The following is a 17,698-nucleotide window of genomic DNA, read 5'->3' as shown; positions in this document are numbered from 1 at the left end:
ATTTTCATTTGTGTGTGAATTTTTAATATAAATGCAAGATGTAAAGCATTAATGCAAGCAAAATGTTTCAGTGAACACATTTCAACAGTTCAACTTTATAAAAATTATAAATAAACCTGTTAAAATTTTCTGGACAATGCCAGCATTTGGATTTTTTAAAAATAAGTAAATTTCTTATTGACGGCAAAAAAAAAAAAAGAAACCATGATTCATATAACAAAAGCCCACCATTAGCTGCTTCCCAGTCCTTTCTATAAGAACAGCAATGGAAGCCAGGCGGTGGTGGCACGCACCTGTAATTCCAGCACTTGAGAGGCGGAGGCAGGCAGATCTCTGTGAGTTCAAGGCCAGCCTAGTCTAGAGCTAGTTCCAGGACAGGCTCCAAAGCTACAGAGAAACTGTCTCAAACAAAAAACAAAACAAACAAACAAAAAAATAAATAAAAGAATTTTCCTCAAACTTCACTCGCCCACCACAGTGCTTTCCCAGCAGTGTACATGTGGTTCCCTGGAAAAGCTCTTCCGGGATGATCAGTGAATCTACAAGCGCTCTCAGGAACTGTCTACCAAACTCACTGTGCACCCACATCCTCTCCACACTCCAGTCTCCTGATACACAAGCTACACAGGCTAGACGTTCACAGGCGCTCTGTGAACTGTTCTCCCAGCAACCCTTTCTGAATATCACCATGTCCTTTTGGGAGAGCATTCCTCACTCTAGATCTGAATAGTGACCTGCATAACCTTTCCCACACTTGACTCTGGGCTTCAAACATAAACTACAGTATATCTTCCATTAATTAATCTATCCATACTAATTGAGCATTTTCCATGCTGTAGACTCCGGAACATAGTGATGAGCAAGCAAAAGTCTTCGCCCTAGGCTTACAGAGCAGAAAATGAGCACAAAGCACCCATATCACACCTATGGGTATTCAAAGGTCATAAATGCTGGGGGCAAAGCCACGCCACAGCTGTTGGGGGGGGGGTTGTCGTAAGCCACATTTAGGGAGGACTTTTGTCGCAGTTCAGCCACGGTGGGTTGGTATGTTCCAGCATGGGATGTGTGGATTAGAAATGTCAGGTAGGATAAACAGAGATGGGCACACACAGAAGATGGAGTGAGGAACCATGGGCATGGGCAACTGGGCAGCTAAAGAGCTCTAACTGGGAAGGACAAAGCTCATGGTCTTAAGGTCTCGGGGACAACTTGCCCTAACTCCAGCCATGCCAGCAAAGGAACGGGCATGCTCACTAACTGGCACTCGCACACTTGCTGGTACTACAGAGTGCGGTCTCTCACTCAGCCCTCAGGACTGTGCTTGTCAGGAGTACAGAAGGATATGACACAGTAATTGCAGTATGACACGCTGACGCACATCACCTGGCCTGAAGAAACAAGAGAAAGAGCATCTTAAAAACAAAGAACTGGGGCTGGAGAGATGGCTCAGAGGTTAAGAGCATTGCCTGCTCTAGCAAAGGTCCTGAGTTCAATTCCCAGCAACCACATGGTGGCTCACAACCATCTGTAATGGGGGTCTGGTGCCCTCTTCCAGCCTGCAGGCATAGACACAGACAGAATATTGTATACATAATAAATATTTAAAAAAAAAGAACTGTGAGTGGTGGTGCACACTCATCTGAGACAGGAGGATCTCTATGAGTTCAAGGCTAGCCTAATTCAGTACAACCAGGATTACATAGAGACCAGCAGAATTCCAGTACAGCCAGGACTGCATAGACTCCAAGAAAGAAAGAGAAAGGGAGGGAGGGAGGGAGGAAAGAAAAGAAAAAAAGAAAAAAGAAAGGCAAATATGGTTGATATGGTTTGGTGGCGCATTTGGGAAGTGTATTGGAGTTCAGGGTCAGCCTGAGCTATGACCTATCTCAACAAAATAATAGGGCTGAGGAATGCTTGCATAAGATGCAGGAAGCCCTGGGTTCCATCCTCAGCACTATAGAACAGGGTAAGGCTGTCCATACTCGTGAGCTCAGCACTACCTACTCAAGTGAGTGGAGGAAAGATCAAAAGCTCAAGGTCATTTTCAGGCACAGTTCAAAGCTACCTGGGCTACAAGAGTCTCAAAAAAATCAGTGGTTTTTTGGTTTGGTTTGGTTTTTTGAGACAGGGTTCTCTGTGTAACAGAGAACTAGCTCTTGTAGACCAGGCTGGCCTTGAACTCATATTCACCGCCTCCTGAGTGCTGGTATTAAAGGTGGCCTCTGCCTCCTGAGTGCTGGTATTAAAGGTGTGCACCATCACGGCCTGGTAAGCCTGGGATTAAATTCATGCTCTACTACTGCCGGCTTTGCATCTATGAGTTTGAGGCCAGCCTGGTCTACATTGTGAGTTTTAAGACAGCCAATGCCATAGAGTGCAGTAGAGTGGAAGGAAGGGGAGACTCACAAACTAATACAGAAGCCCTAGTTTTGCATCTTATTTGTCAGAAGTAAATTTGCCAGTCTGGAAAAAAATCAGGAGTTAGAGGGAAAGAATGTTTTTTATCAGTGTGCAGGCCACTGCAGCACACTGATAAAGAGAAGGAAAGATGACTGTGGAGAAGACATCAAACACTTTAGGTTAAGGGCCTGGAGAGAAGGGTCAGCAGTTCCTTTTTTTATTTGTTTTTTTTTTTCTTTTTTGATTTTTCGAGACAGAGTTTCTCTGTAGCTTTGGAGCCTGTCCTGGAACTAGCTCTTGTAGACCAAGAGATCCACCTGCCTCTACCTCCCAAGTGCTGGGATTAAAGGTGTGCACCTCCACCACCCTGCTTATCTTCTCAATTTTGTTGTGATCCTAAAATAACTCTTTAAAAAAAAAAGTCAGTCGGGAGATGGTGGCACACGCCTTTAATCCCAGCACTCGGGAGGCAGAGGCAGCCAGACCCAAGTGTAAGGCCAGCCAGGTCTACAGAGTTCCAGAACAGCCAGAGCTGGAAAAACAAAAAACCATTTACATATATCAAGATATCTGCTGGGATGGTAGTAGCTTAGCTCAGGGGTACAGCACTTGCTCCATCACAGGAAAAAAAATTAAATTTTAATAAGGATTGATACAGGGGGCTGGAGAGATGGCTCAGAGGTTAAGAGCATTGCCTGCTTTTCCAAAGGTCCTGAGTTCAATTCCCGGCAACCACATGGTGGCTCACAACCATCTGTAATGGGGTCTGGTGCCCTCTTCTGGCCTGCAGGCATATGCACAGACAGAATATTGTATACATAATAAATAAATAAATATTTAAAAAAATAAGGATTGATACAAGGTTTCTTTGTATAACAGCTAAATTTTAAAACAGGGGTTGGAGGGCTGGAGATTGCTTAGCGGTTAAGAGGACCTGGGTTCAGTTCTCAGCACTCACATGGCAGCACACAACTGTTTATAACTCCAGTCCCAGCACCCTTAGACATACATGCCGACAAAACACCAATGCACAAAAATTAAATTATTCTTAAAAGGGGCGGGGGGTATGGCTCAGTAGTTAAAGGCACCAGCTGCTCTAGCAAAGGGCCCAGGTTTCCAGGACCCATAAGGTGCTCACAACCATATCTATCCAATTCCAGTTATAGGATCCAATACAGTTTTCTGGCCTCCAGAGGGCCACAAACACATGCAGGCAAATGCTCATACACATGGGGAAAAAAATAGAATGGACAGAAATCACAAACCTAGAATTAAGTCTCAATTTTAAATTCTCTCGGGCAGGACCCCTGTTCTGATTTCTGGGGTCCCACCTATCTCCCCACAGCTTTGGCCTCGTGGCTACAATTAGTGGAAGGTAAAGAAGGCAGAAGCATGTATTTTAATGTTAAGTCCTAGGAAAGCAAGATGGCTCAGCAGGTAAAGGCAGCTGCAGTATAACCAGGACTTGGGATTCATCTCTAGAACCCACATAGAACTGAACCTACAGCGTTGTCATCTGGCTTCCACACATGCACTCCCCTACCACACACACATCACACACATCAGAGATACCCTAGCTTTACTTCTCTGAGACGAGCCTAATACAGGCGAAATGCAGAAGACAGAAAGAAATGCTAGAAATCCTCTTGACAGTTGCTAGAATACCAATAAACCTGTAAGTTAATGGGTGATCCTGACAACACTTAGATAAAAGCAATGTAGTCATGGTGAACGGCTTCTGTTCCAGCAAGGGCACCTGTGTGTTAGTGTGAGAGCCCCAGTGGTGTAGCCTTGGATCCTTTATGAAAGGGGATTGCAGGTTTGCTAATGGATTCCATTAAATACTCTTTGGCTCTCTAGGTGACAAGGTCCACGGCTTGCAAAACATAATCCATATATTACTTCAGCCTTACTCTGGTATTTTAAGACATAAAAATGAATTTTGCAGGACATAGTGTACACCTCTAATCACAACATTCAGGGGACCAAGACATGATTGTTACATGTTCCTAGCCAGCAGCTGTGACACTGAAAGATCTCAGTCTTCCAAATTCTGTCTTTGCGAACACAGAGTTGTATCAACCATGTCCTACACAGTCAAAACACCCAATTAAGGATTCAGGGTACACTCTTCACCAGGCAGCTTCTTTCCATCCCAGCCTGGGTACCCACTGAAATTGACCTATAGGAGAGCCACTGTTGCAGGCTTAGTACTTTTCTACTAAATTAAGTTGTTTGGCATTTTGTTGTTGTTTCGGGACAGGGTTTCTCTGAGTAGTTTTGGCTCTTCTGGAACTTGTTCTGTAGATCAGGTTAGCTAACCTCCAACCCCCAGAGATCTACCTACCTCTGCCTCCCAAATGCTGGGATTAAAGACATGCTCTACCACTGTCCAGCTCTGAGTTTAGTTCTTAAGGAGCACTTAGATGCCAACTGACATCTATCCATCTGTATTTCTTCACAGTGAATATGGTACAGTAAATCTTTTGGATCCCCAATCCCCAGCATCATATAAAAAAGCACTAGTAGCCCCCAGCACTGGAAAGGTAGAAACAGGACGCTCAAAAGCCGTCTTTGACTGTGTGGCTAAATAGCAAGTTTGAAGGAAGCCTTAGCTACATTTAAAGTCTCTGTGTCTCTCTCTCTCTCTGTCTCTGTCTCTGTCTCTCTCTGTCTCTCTCTGTCTCTCTCTCTCTCTCACACACACACACACATACACAGATACACTTGACCAGAAAAAAGAAGCAAGGGTCTACCAACATATTTGCACACCCAAAATATTTTTGTTTGAGGTGGAGTTTCTCTGTGTAGCCCTAGCTGTCCTGAACTTATTCTGCAAAACAGGCTGGCCCCATACTCAGAGATCCACCTGCCTCTGCCTCCTGAGAGCTGGAATTAAAGAAGTTTGCCGCCACTGTCTGGCAAAGCTTTTAAAAAGCATAAAGAGAGATGGTGTGGCTGCTGTTAACTAGGCACCAAATGACTGAAGGATAAGCTTTCGTTTAAGCCATTACTTGTGAGACTCTTAGATCAGAGTAGACTAGGAGATGGTCCTCAAGATGACTGCCAGCAAAGATGCAAACAGACACAGCCCCCTAAAATAGGATCGTAAAGATCCTAAAAAGTCAGCCAAGTCAACCCCAGCATTGGGGAGGTCGAGACAAGCCGACCCCAGAGCCTGCTAGCTAACTAGCTTTTCAGTCAGTCTAGCTGGAACTAAAGTTTTGGCTTCAGTGAGAGACCCTGCTTCAGGGAACTAAGGGAGAGAAGCACCTAAGTGTAGCTCTCTGGTCTCCGCATGAACATGGCCACGTACCTACACACAGGAAGCAGCCCCGTTCCCATGTGTCCTGTACAGGCTCTCAACTCTCCTGTGAGGATGAAAGTTCCAGGAAGAGGTCCTTGAGTCTTCTGATACCAGTCCCAAATCCCTCTTCTATCCCAACAGCTCACCTGCCCCGTTCCCAGGAGAATAATTGAAATAACAACAGGTGTTGAGATGGGCAGAGAACTGGAGCAGGCAGCTTCTAATTTTCTAGGTCTTCCAATGAAAACTGGATCACTGCCAAAGAGTTTCTCAATACTAAGAAAATAACCAGTTCACAAACATCTGTAATCTGAAGAGTCACACTCAGGTTGTAATTTCCTTTTTTTTTTTTTTTTTTTTCCGAGACAGGGTTTCTCTGTTTTGGAGCCTGTCCCAGGACTAGCTCTTGTAGACCAGGCTGGCCTAGAGCTCAGAGATCCGCCTGCCTCTGCCTCCTGAGTGCTGGGATTAAAGGCGTGCGCCACCATCGCATAGCTACAAGTCATACATTTTTGATCTTTGAAACAAATAAACATGCATTTGGGCAACCTTTATGTTCCAATTTATGTTCATTCTGCTTTTTTCAGACAGAATTTTGCCCATACTGGCCTCAAATTCCCAACCATGCTCAGCCTCCCACATGCTGAGGTAAACATGTGCACCAGTAAAATTTATCCAATACGTGTTTTTGTTTTTTTCTAATTTTATGAATATGAGTGTTTTGCTTTCATGTATGTCTGGGTATTGTGTGCATTCAGTGCTTGAGAATGCCAGAAAAAAGTGGCAAATATCCCGGGACTGGCGTTACAGGCAACATTCTGAGATACCACATGGGATCAAATCCAGGTCCTCTGCAAGTACCATCACCTCCACAGAGAACCATCTCTCCAGCTCCCAACACTAGTTCTTAATCCAACCTGTCCCAACAGGGTGGTCACACAAGGCCTTTTAGGAGATCGCTTCCACAGACAGAAAAACTGCAGTCCAAGCACAAGCAAATCTTAGAAATGAATAGTGCCCTGCTGAAGTGGCACTAAGAGACAAATGACACTAATCCGATATCCCACGGCCAGCAAATTCCACTGCAGCCGCATGTGTCTACTCGGTGACAGTGACTCTCCATGTGTACCAGTCGACTGCAACACACTAGCCTAATGACAAATTCAAACAAGTGCTGCTAACCACTTCCCATACTTTGGTAAATTATCAGTAAGAAGTGTCCCCCAGTGACATCAAGTGTGCCCTAAAACTTGATCCACTGCTCACAAGTACTTACACACCTATAATTTTCAAAACTAAAAATGACTAGATGTACCTCATCCAAGTGAAAATGGCAGCTGTTTCCCATTCTTGACAATCTAGCCAGCATGAGGCAATCACCAAATTATGGCATCTCTTTCTCCTTTGAATTTCCTATGTGTGCCACCGTTCAAACCATTCTACCTCCACATAACAAATGTTAGCCCTAGAGAAGAATCCAAAAATCCAGTCTGTCCACTTACTACCCACCACCGTTCTGAGTTCCCAACAGGGTGGGCTGAAAGGACAAGAGGGTGAGGCCCTAAACACAGCTATAGGCATTAAGGAAACTCCCAGTTCCTGCACTTCTTATTGCACATACAGTCTCAAAATTGACTGAAATGTTTTACTGTTATGTTCTCACCAAAATACCCCGTTACCACTTCAAAACTGTTATTTATTTCAGTTGCACGCACCCCTGTAGGATTGTGATTCTGATGGCACAGCAGAGTAAGGTAGCTCAGGAAACTGAAGTAGGAGCTGTACAGTCTCAAGCCTGAGCAGACCACGGTACCCTGGCACCATGGGCTACATATTTTTTTCTTCTTCTCAGATCACGCTTTACTGGAGTACACTTGGTTGAAGGAGAGCATGAAGCGAAGGGGGGCAGGAAACGAGAGAGCAGGAGAGAGAGAGGGAGAGCTGTGAGAGAGGAGAGAGACGAGAGGGGCGAGAGCCAGGGGCTACATATTAAAACACTGTATCAAAAATATCCTTTGAAGAATTGCCCTAACTTAGCCATCAGTTACAAATTACTTCCATGACAGTTTAACACTCGGCCATATGCTATAAACTACATCCAAGAAATTCCAGCATGAAAGATGTCGGGGTCTGTGTAAAGGAGAACAGAAACCAACAGCAATCTCTCCAGCCTGGGTATAGAAACAACACTGTGGACTCAATATGGACTTTTCTTCAAGTAGAAAGCATGTTGGTAGCTTCAAATTAATCCCCTCAACTCACTGAACAGTTCAGGCATGGCAGCTTCACTTCCAGCTCAGGTGACAGTTTCACCCCGAACTGGTTAGGCTGGGGGACAGGAACGCACCCTACATGGTGTTTCTAAATTCTACACTGTTGCTCTTTAATCCAAACAAATAGTTCAAAACATGAAAATGGCTACAAAATATAAAGCCTTAACCTGTAACCTCTGCAAATCCACTGAAAACTAACCCTTATCTCAACCTGTGGAAACTACTTCAAGGAAAACTTAGCACACGCCTTTAATCCCAGCACCCAGCACTAGGGACGCATAGGCAGGCGGATCTCTGTGAGTTTGAGGTTAGCCTTGGCTACAAGAGCTAGTTCCAGGACAGCTAGAGCTGTTACAGAGAAACCCTGTCTTGAAAAATAAATAAATACATACATACATAAATAAATAAATAGGTGGATGAGCTGAAAAGAGAAACCAGTTTACCTATCATCGAGGCTAACACACGGTGAACTGTCAGTACATGAATGAATGAATGAATGAATGAATGAACTAATTGTTAAAATACTTGGAACAAGACAGATCCAATAGTGGAATCTTGTCTTGTTTCTTTTCTTTTTTCGTGTGTGTGTGTGAAAGAAAGAGAGAGAGAGAGAGAGAGAGAGAGAGAGAGAGAGAGAGAGAGAGGACTCTCAGAACCCAGGTGGCCTGAAACTTGCCAAGTAACCAAGGTTGACCTTGGACTCCTGAACCTGCTTGCAGCCTCCACCTCTCCCAGCCTGAGGTTACTTACAGGTCTTTAATCTTACACAGCTTTTGTACTACTATTCTTTTAAAATTACAACAACTACAACAAAATCAAACTATATTACCTTTCCCCCTTTCTGCCACTAGACAATCCAAGGCACTGCTAACACTTATGTTTAGCTAGACCTGCCAGTCTGACTCCTGAAGAGTCAAATTGCAAGCTTCCAAAGCATCACTAGCATTTCCATCAACTTGACATTGTTTCTGGTGATTGAGAAAGCCAATTAAGCTTAAAAATGCTCTGTTCATCTCAAAAATCACACACACAAAAAAAGCACACACAGCTCAGTTCAGAATGAACTCTTCAGACTATCTCCAAAATAAAACAAGGCAGTCAACTAGAATTTGTTTTGAAGCAAGGTCTCACTATATAGCTCTGGCCATCCTAGAACTCCTGTGTAGAACAGGATGGCCCCGAACTCACAGGGCTCTGCCTGCCTCTGCCTCCCTAGGGCTGAGACTAAAGCCATATCTGAGTTGAGTAAGAGGCTGAAATCTCTCAAAACCTCTGAGGAAGGGCTGGACAGAAGACTCCAAGGTTTAAAGCAGTTGCTCTAGCAGGGAACTCAAGTTCCATTCCCAGCACTCATACAGAGGCTGACAGCCATTCTAATTCCAGCTCCAAGAGTCAAAGCTCTCACCTCGCTTCGATAGGCACCAGAAAAACACATACACAAAAAGCATTCATTCACATAAAATTAAAAATAAAAAAAAGGCCAGGTGGTGGTGGTGCACACCTTTAATCCCAGCACTCAGGAGGCAGAGGCAGGTAGGTCTCTGTGAGTTCGATGCCCGCCTGGTCTACAAGAGCTAGTTCTAGGACAGGCAGCAAAACTACAGAAAAACCTTGTCTCAAAAAAAACTGGGGGGGGGGGTTACTTCCAGAACAGGCTCTAAACCTACAGTGAAACCCTGTCTCGAAAAAAAACAAAACAAAAAAGGTCAGAATAGAGCCCAGTATGGCCATGAATGCCCGGAACCCCCAGCACCTTGGAGGCAGAGGCAGGCAGGTGTCTGAATCCCAAGCCAGCCAGGGCTGTGATGTAAAGATCTGTCTACCACTTAAGAACTAATAAAAACTCTGAATGGTAACATTTGTCAAAAACATTTTTCAACAATTGCGAATTCCCTTTCTATTGCAAAGAACTACACCAAATACAAAGGTAAATTTACAAAAGGAGGGAAAAGGTCAAACAGGCAAAGTTCTGATTTGATCTAAGAAACACCACATATTTAATAGAACTGCAGTTTCTCCGAGGATCTAGCCTTTCATTTCAAAAGATTTCGAGGTTTAAATCCATCATACCTTCACTGAAACCGTTATTAAAATAACCTTTCAAAAGCACATGGTGGCTCGTGGATGCAACCCCACCAGGCTGAGGCAGAAGAATCCCAAGTTAGAGACCAACCTGGACTACAGAGGGAGACCGTGCCCCAAAATAAAAGGACACAAACGTTTTTCAAAGGTGGTCTAACCAGATCGATCTCGCCTGCCAGTAAAGACCCAGCCACCAAAGGTTGAGATTTGGCTCCCCGACCAGCTTCCCACGGCTCACTTTATTCCTCAGTATGGCAGGGGGGAAAAATCACCCAGATAATTATAATAAAAGGAAACAATTTCGAGTCTAGGTCTGAGACCTCAACGAATGCCGGGCCTAAAGCAGCCCTGAGACGCAGCACCACGTGCTGACTTCTCATTTCTCCGAAGTGCGTCTTATCAGGGGGTCTGAGCAAGCAGCTCCCGCACCGAGAGCAAGGCGCGGCAGGCGCTCCGGCCTGCGGGGCCCCAACCCAGCCCGGGCTCCGTGCAAAAGGTGTCAGTCCCTGGCCAGAGTGTGCCACCCCATGGGGTTCCCAATTTTCAATGCAACAGTCCCGGAGGCGAGGGCCGGGTGCCCACGGCGCCGTAGCGCACCAACCACCCGAGTCGCTGGGCCAGAGCGTCGCCCGGGACTGTGCGGATGCCGGCGGGGCACGCGGAGGCCTTCCCTGCGACCTCGGGCGCTCTCGAGGTGGCTCGGGCACTCTCGGGGAGGCTCGGGCGCTCTCGGGGCAGTTCGGGCGGTCTCGGGTGCTGGGGCGCGCGGCGCTAAGGGGCGCGGCGCGGGCCTAGGCCGGCAGCGTGCCGGCGCCTCCCCCACCGCCCGGCCGCCAAGCACCTCGCGCTCGCAGCCCCGAGGCCTTCCCGTGGCCCAGACCTCCCGCCCTGGACGCGGCCCGCGCTACCTGCGGATTGTGGAGGGCCATGGCGGCCCGTCTCAATGAGGCTCGGCGCTGCTCTGCCTCCTCACGCCGCGTCCCCCGTAGCCGCCATCTTATCGCCGCACAGACACACTCGCATCAGCCGCCGCGCCTGCGCACTGAGCGCGCCGCGGGAGAGCAGGCGGCGTCCTGCGCCTGCGCGCGACAGGTGGGCGTGTGCCCCGGCCGGCGACCCTTCCGCCAGCGGTGCGTGGAAGGCGGCCGCTGCAGGCGACGGCGTGCGAATGGAGGTGGCCACGCACCCCTAGACTGCTACGTGGAGTCCCGGTGTCTGCGCCTCGGCCGCATGAGGTCGGCCCTGAGCATCGCCACTTGCGATCCCCACGGATCCTTTACCGTATGGAGTGCTCTCTTCTGACCGTTCATTCATTTTTTTTCACTCTTCATTCTCCACTAGCTTTGCCTGGCATTAGGGAAAAAAACCTGTTTGAAAGCACAGGAATAAACGCTGAGGGAGCCAGTGAGATGACTCAGCGGGTAATGGAGCCTGCCTCCTTTACCCTTGACGACCTGACTTCCATCCTTGGGATCCACATGACAGAAAGGAAAAACTGACTCCACAGAATTGTCCTCTGACATACACAGGGGCACACACAAAATATACTAATTAATTCGTCTGAAAAAAAAAAGATCTCTTTGATCCGGGATTGTTCTCCTATGGTCTCAGTACATAGGTGGCAAAAGCAGAAGGATCATCCATGAATTGCAGACGAAGTTCCAGGTCACACTGAGCTACATAAGGTGACTCTGTCTCGAAACAAACTCATACTCAGGTCTTAACACGCTGAGCAGTAGATGTTCCCTATAGCACGCATATGCGGATACATAGGCAGGAGGACAATTGTTAACCCATCACACACTGCAAGAAACCCTTGCTGAGCCCCCTACCTGACTGCACAGTCTACCATCCACCCCCATTCTGTATGCCTTCAGATAAGTTACTGCCCTTTCTTAGTCCTCCCTGCCTATGACCGAATGAAAAAACATCTTAACTCGAGGTCTTATTTTGCCCAGCTCAAGCATACCCTTCTGCTGCACTGTATGTGTTTCGAGGTGTCACATGTCTCCCACCCAACGTTTAGTCAGACCTGATGCTGCTTAGCTTCAGAGATTAGGCCTGTCCAGGAGCGTCCATAGACTATGGCAAATCATTTCTGAAAAAACAGGCTCACTGTTTCGTGGACTGTGGGAACAAGTCTGACTCTTGTCAGTGCTGGATTCTGATGCCAGCACTACACACAAAGAGCATTAGTAAACGAACATTGTATTTGCTGAACAAGTTTGTACTTGCTGTAATTCTAACACTCAAGACTCGAGAAGCTGAGGCAGGAGGATACAGAGTAACAAGTCGCAGGTCAACCTAGGATAAAAGTAAGACCCTTTGAGGTTGCGAATGTAACTCAGTTGACAGAGTACTTGCCTAGCACTCATACATGAAGCCCTGGGTTCTATCCCAAGCACCAAGTAACCTGAATGTATTGGCACACTCTTGTGGTCCCAGAACTGAAGAGGTAGAGGCGGGAGGATGCACACCAAGCCAGGTTTGCTTTACTGTTTCTGCTCTGACAACTAAAGACGTTCAAGCCTACTTAATAACGTAGTGAGTTCTAGAACAGCCAGGGCTATGTAGACAGACCCTGTCAAAAAAGAAAAAAAAGGGCTGGGTCTTGTTTACTATCAGTTCCATTTTTTGTTCATGAAATGTTGATTAAAAATCCAACAGACATTACTGTGCAAATTCATATGAATGGTTTTTCTAAGACTATTTTTACTTATGTATATGTATGTCTTTGAGGGTACCTGCATGTATGTGCAGGTGCACTCAAAGGCCAGAAGAGGGTGTCAGATCCCCTGAAAAAGGAGTTACAAATGGTTGTGTGCAATTCGGTGGGTTCTGTGAACAGAACCACTCCGCCATGTTTCCAGCACCTGTCAATGGGGTTTTCTGTGTATGTAAGTATCTATCCATGAGTGGATTTAGTTTTCCTGTTCATCCAAGCATAGATACAATGACACACAATAATAACAAAATTATAACAATTGTAACAGGTTTTTGTTATTGTTGTTGCAAAATGTTTTAGAGAAAAATTGAAATATAGTATCACTTAGATCCCATAAGTGTTAACATTTTGCAACAATTTAATTTCTTATTTGCTTGTGAACTTTTTTTTTGTTTTGTTTTGTTTTTTTCGAGACAGGGTTTCTCTGTAGCCTTTGGAGCCTGTCCTGGAACTAGCTATTGTAGACCAGGCTAGCCTTGAACTCACAGAGATCCACCTGCCTCTGCCTCCTGAAATGCTGGGATTAAAGGCATGCGCCACCATGGCCATCTTGAACTTATTTTTTATTTATTTGCTGAACCACTGAAAACTTTTGGCAGACACTGGTAAGTTACTCTGAAATTTTTCAGACTGTGTCTTTCATCAACATAGCAATGAGCACAATTGTCTCCTTACATTGGTTTATTTATTTTGAGACAGGGTCTCACCATGCATCAGAGAGCCTGTAACTCCCTTAGTAAACTCAGGCTGGCTTCAAACTCAGAGAAATCTACATTCCCCTCTCTCTGGTGTGTTGGGATAAAAGGTATGCACAACCATGCCTCTGCCTCCTTCTCCTTCCTCTTACTTTTTTCTTTTGTGTGACAGTACCTGGTTCTCCGGATCAGGGTGCCCTTGAACCCCCCTTTTTTTTTCAGGACAGAGACAGGTTTTCTCTGTGTATCCCTGGCTGTCCTGGAACTCACTCTGTAGACTAGGCTGGGCTCGAACTTAGAGATCCCCCCTGCCTTTGCCTCCTAAGTGCAGGGATTAAAGCTGTGTACCACCTCCCAGCATAAGAAATTTTGGGGGAAGAAACAGCAGTTATGCCCCAGTTTTGTCATAGGAGCCAGGGGAGTCTCCCCTAACCTGCTACAGTTGGGTAAAACCTCCCAAGAAGATTACACTGGATGGTGCATAGGTCAGACTGAGTTAGGACAGGGCTGGCGCATAGGCCAGACTGAGTTTAGGATTTAGAGAGAGACAAGGAGGGAAAAGGTGGTATGTAAGTATGGACACAGCTGCTCCAGTGAGTTTTTCTTAGGTGTCTTGGGTTTTATTTTCCTTTGCTTTGGCATAAGCTCTCATGTAGCCCAGGTTGACCTCAAAATCTTTATAGAACCAAGGATGACCTTGAACGCCTGATCTTCTGGCCTCCTCTCCCTAGGACAAGACTACAGTTCTTTCTACAACCTTTGACTCACCAAAACCAAACAAAACAAAACTATATGAGTTGGTTCCATGGTTTCCCCTAAAAGAGTTTTCTTTTGGCCCTGCTTGGTTGCACACACCTTTGATCCCAGCACTAGGGAGGTAGAAGTAGGCAAATGATTTTCTTGTGAATTCCATGCCAGAATGGCCTGCATAGACAGATTTTTTAAAAATATTTATTTATTTATTATGCATACAATATTCTGTCTGTGTGTATGTCTGAAGGCCAGAAGAGGGCACCAGACCTCATTCCAGATGGTTGTGAGCCACCATGTGGTTGCTGGGAATTGAACTCAGGACCTTTGGAAGAGCAGGCAATGCTCCTAACCACTGAGCCATCTCTCCAGCCCCTTGCATAGACAGATTTTGTCTCAAAAAAGGATAATTTTCTTGTTGTAGACTATTTTAAGATATGTTACATTTATGTATCCTGTGGAACATTTGTTTAATGATGCAAAGATGTATTGCATTCTATTATGTTGCATTTAGGTCCTCTTAAGTTCTCTTAACCGCTGAGCCATCTGTCCAGCCCTGGCAGCACACACTATTAGTCCCAGTGCTCAGGAGGCAGAAGCAGGTGTATCTCTGAGTTAGAGGCCAGCCTGAGTGAGTTCCAGACAGCCAGGGCTACAGAGAGAAACCATGCCTGGAAAAATAAAAGAGATAGGAGGGAGAGATGGGTGGAGCTGCTAATAGGGTTAGACTTGGGGGACACAAACTTCCTCACTCAAAGTAGGAGTGGCTCATTGCATTTATCATTCAGTTATGCTTGTCCTAAGAGTAGTTATCTCTGTAGGTAACCTTGGCTTTATCAGTTCCAGCTTCAAGACTCTCAAAGAACAGGAAGTATAAACGAAGATTTCCCACCCCTAGGTGTTGGGATTCATCCCTCCCCAAGCCTCTTTTGCTTCTCTTTTATCCTGTCTCAGTAGGAGCCCACAGGGCACCCACAGTGCTTAGCAGCCCACTATAGAGTTTCAAACCCTCCTTGTGGTTGTGTGAACTTGGACAGGTTTCCTAACTTTTCTGAGGATCTCTCCTATGGGAGGCGGTTAACCCCACCTAAAGATCTGAAGACAGCCCAGCCTGGTGCCGGCACAGATGGAGGTGTGACTTGGGCAGTGAAACTTTTGCAGATGGAATGATACTGAGGACCTCAAGGCCAGATGTAAACTGGGGTCATCCAACTTGGTCCCATGGTATCACATGGGTCCCTATAAGGGTGCATAGTGGAAAGCAAGAGAGGCAGCAGACAAGGGGGTGTGAAAACAGAGGGAGGGGGAAGGAGAAAGAAGGGGAGTGGAGAGCTGGAGTTCCATTGGTAGAGCACTTGCCCAAGGTGTATGAAGCACAGCACACACTAGGCGTTATGGTGCCCATCCAGTCATCCTGATACTCCAGAGGTAGAAGCAGGAGGATCAGGAGTTAAAAGTTAACCACATATTGAATAGAGGCCAACCTGGGCTATATGAGGCCCTGTCTCAGAGAACTGGATAAAAGCCAGAAGCAGAAGAATGCAGCTGGCCTCTTACAGCCAGTTAGGCGACCACCCCTGTGGAAGGCACTCAGCACCGTCATCTTTTTTGGTTTGCGCCTTGTCCATTTTTTAATTTGAAGAGCTATAGAGGGAATAATTTATGTTCTTCTCATAAATTAACTCAGGGCAATACGCCTACCTAGGAGATAATAGACATCCCCTGTGGGGTGTGGCCTCTGGTGCTTTTTAACCCCATCCCCACCTCCTGCCATTCAATATGACCAGGTGCTTTTCATTGTTGTACAGAGAGAGCTTGAGACTTTCTGGGACCCCCCCCCACCTTGAGCTGGGTCCCCCTTAAGCAGATGTTTTCCAGAGGGCCTCAAGAAAACATGCTTCCAGCCAGGCAGTGGTGGCGCACGCCTTTAATCCCAGCACTCGGGAGGCAGAGGCAGGTGGATCTCTACGAGTTCGAGGCCAGCCTGATCTACAAGAGCTAGTTCCAGGACAGGCTCCAAAGCCACAGAGAAACCCTGTCTCGAAAAACCAAAAAAAAGCCGGGCAGTGGTGGCGCACGCCTTTAATCCCAGCACTCGGGAGGCAGAGGCAGGCGGATCTCTGTGAGTTCGAGACCAGCCTGGTCTACAGAGCTAGTTCCAGGACAGGCTCCAAAGCCACAGAGAAACCCTGTCTCGAAAAACCAAAAAAAAAAAAAAAAGTTCACAAGCAAATAAGGAATTAAATTGTTGCAAAATGTTAATACTTATGGGATCTAAGTGATACTATATTTCAATTTTTCTCTAAAACATTTTGCAACAACAATAACAAAAACCTGTTACAATTGTTATAATATTGTTATTATTGTGTGTCATTGTATCTATGCTTGGATGAAGACAGGAAAACTAAATCCACACCAAAAAAACAAAAACAAAAAAAAAAACCAAAAACATGCTTCCTATTTAGACAGGGCCACATAGCTTAGTGCGTGGTAGTTAATTCTATGCCTGGAGACAGAGCATTCCTCCAGGCCTGTCAAATCTGAGGAAGTCAGGTTTGGAATCTGGTCACACACGGGTGCAGCACAGAGGTGGGTTTCTAAGCTCTCCGGGTTTCAGTTGAATGGGTACAGTAACACCTCCCAGGGCTCTAGGAAAGGTGAGTGACAAAGTCTGTCTGGAGAGACGACCTAGTGGTTAAAAGCACTACTTATGTCCTGGGGTTGTGGCACGTGCTTTAAATCCCAGCACTCAGGAGGCAGTGGGAGGCAGATCTCCGCAAGTTTGAGGTCACTCTGGTTTACAGAGCAAGTGCCAGGAAGCTAGGGCTACACAGAGAAACCCTGTCTTGAAAAACCAAAAACCTAGCTGGGTGGTGGTGGTGCACGCCTTTAATCCTAGCACTTGGGAGGCAGAAGCAGGTAGGGTCTCTGTGAGCTTAAGGCCAGCCTGGTCTATGGAGTTCCAGGACGGGCTCCAAAGCTACGCAGAGAAACTCTGTCTCCAAAATACAAATAACAACAACAACAACAAAAAGCACTGACTACTTTTGCGGGAGATTCAGGTTTGAGTCCTAGCACCCACGTGGGCTTTACAACCATCTGTAACTCCAGTTCCAGGGGATCTGAGGCCTTCATCCGACTTCCAAGGGTGCTAGGAAGTACACAGTGCAAACGTACAGGCAGGCAAAATACTCACATACATAAAATAAAATCTAAATAAAACTCAAAAAAATTATGTAATATTTATTTATTTAGGTTCTTTTAAAGATTTATTTACGTATGAGTGTTCTATCTGCATGTATGACTTTATGCCAAAAGAATCAGATCCCACAATTGGTTTCGAGCCACAATACAGTTGCTGGGAATTAAACCCAGGACCTCTGGAAGAGCAGCCAGTGCTCTTAACCACTAAGCCATCTCTCCAATACTATTTTGGTTTTTTGTTTTTTTTTTTTTTTTTTTTTTT

The 17,698-nt window shown here is 45.9% G+C and overlaps 1 protein-coding gene across 2 annotated transcripts in view; it reads right to left on the bottom strand.

Moving 5' to 3' along the window:
• Positions 1 to 11,111, bottom strand: part of Usp10 (ubiquitin specific peptidase 10) — a 50,898-nt gene extending 39,787 nt beyond the window's left edge. For both annotated transcript variants that reach the window (XM_005345759.3, XM_005345760.3), the window contains exon 1: positions 10,971 to 11,111. In XM_005345759.3, coding sequence (XP_005345816.1) covers positions 10,971 to 10,991 — 21 coding nt within the window. In that variant the 5' untranslated portion in view covers positions 10,992 to 11,111. The remainder of the gene's footprint in view (positions 1 to 10,970) is intronic.
• Positions 11,112 to 17,698: the final 6,587 nt, after the last annotated feature.

The sequence above is a fragment of the Microtus ochrogaster genome, chromosome 4 (assembly GCF_000317375.1).
Source record: "Microtus ochrogaster isolate Prairie Vole_2 chromosome 4, MicOch1.0, whole genome shotgun sequence".
In the NCBI taxonomy this organism is placed as follows: Eukaryota; Metazoa; Chordata; class Mammalia; order Rodentia; family Cricetidae; genus Microtus; species Microtus ochrogaster.
The sequence above is the reverse complement of the archived record's forward strand: the minus strand, read 5'-3'. Positions and strand labels throughout refer to the sequence as shown.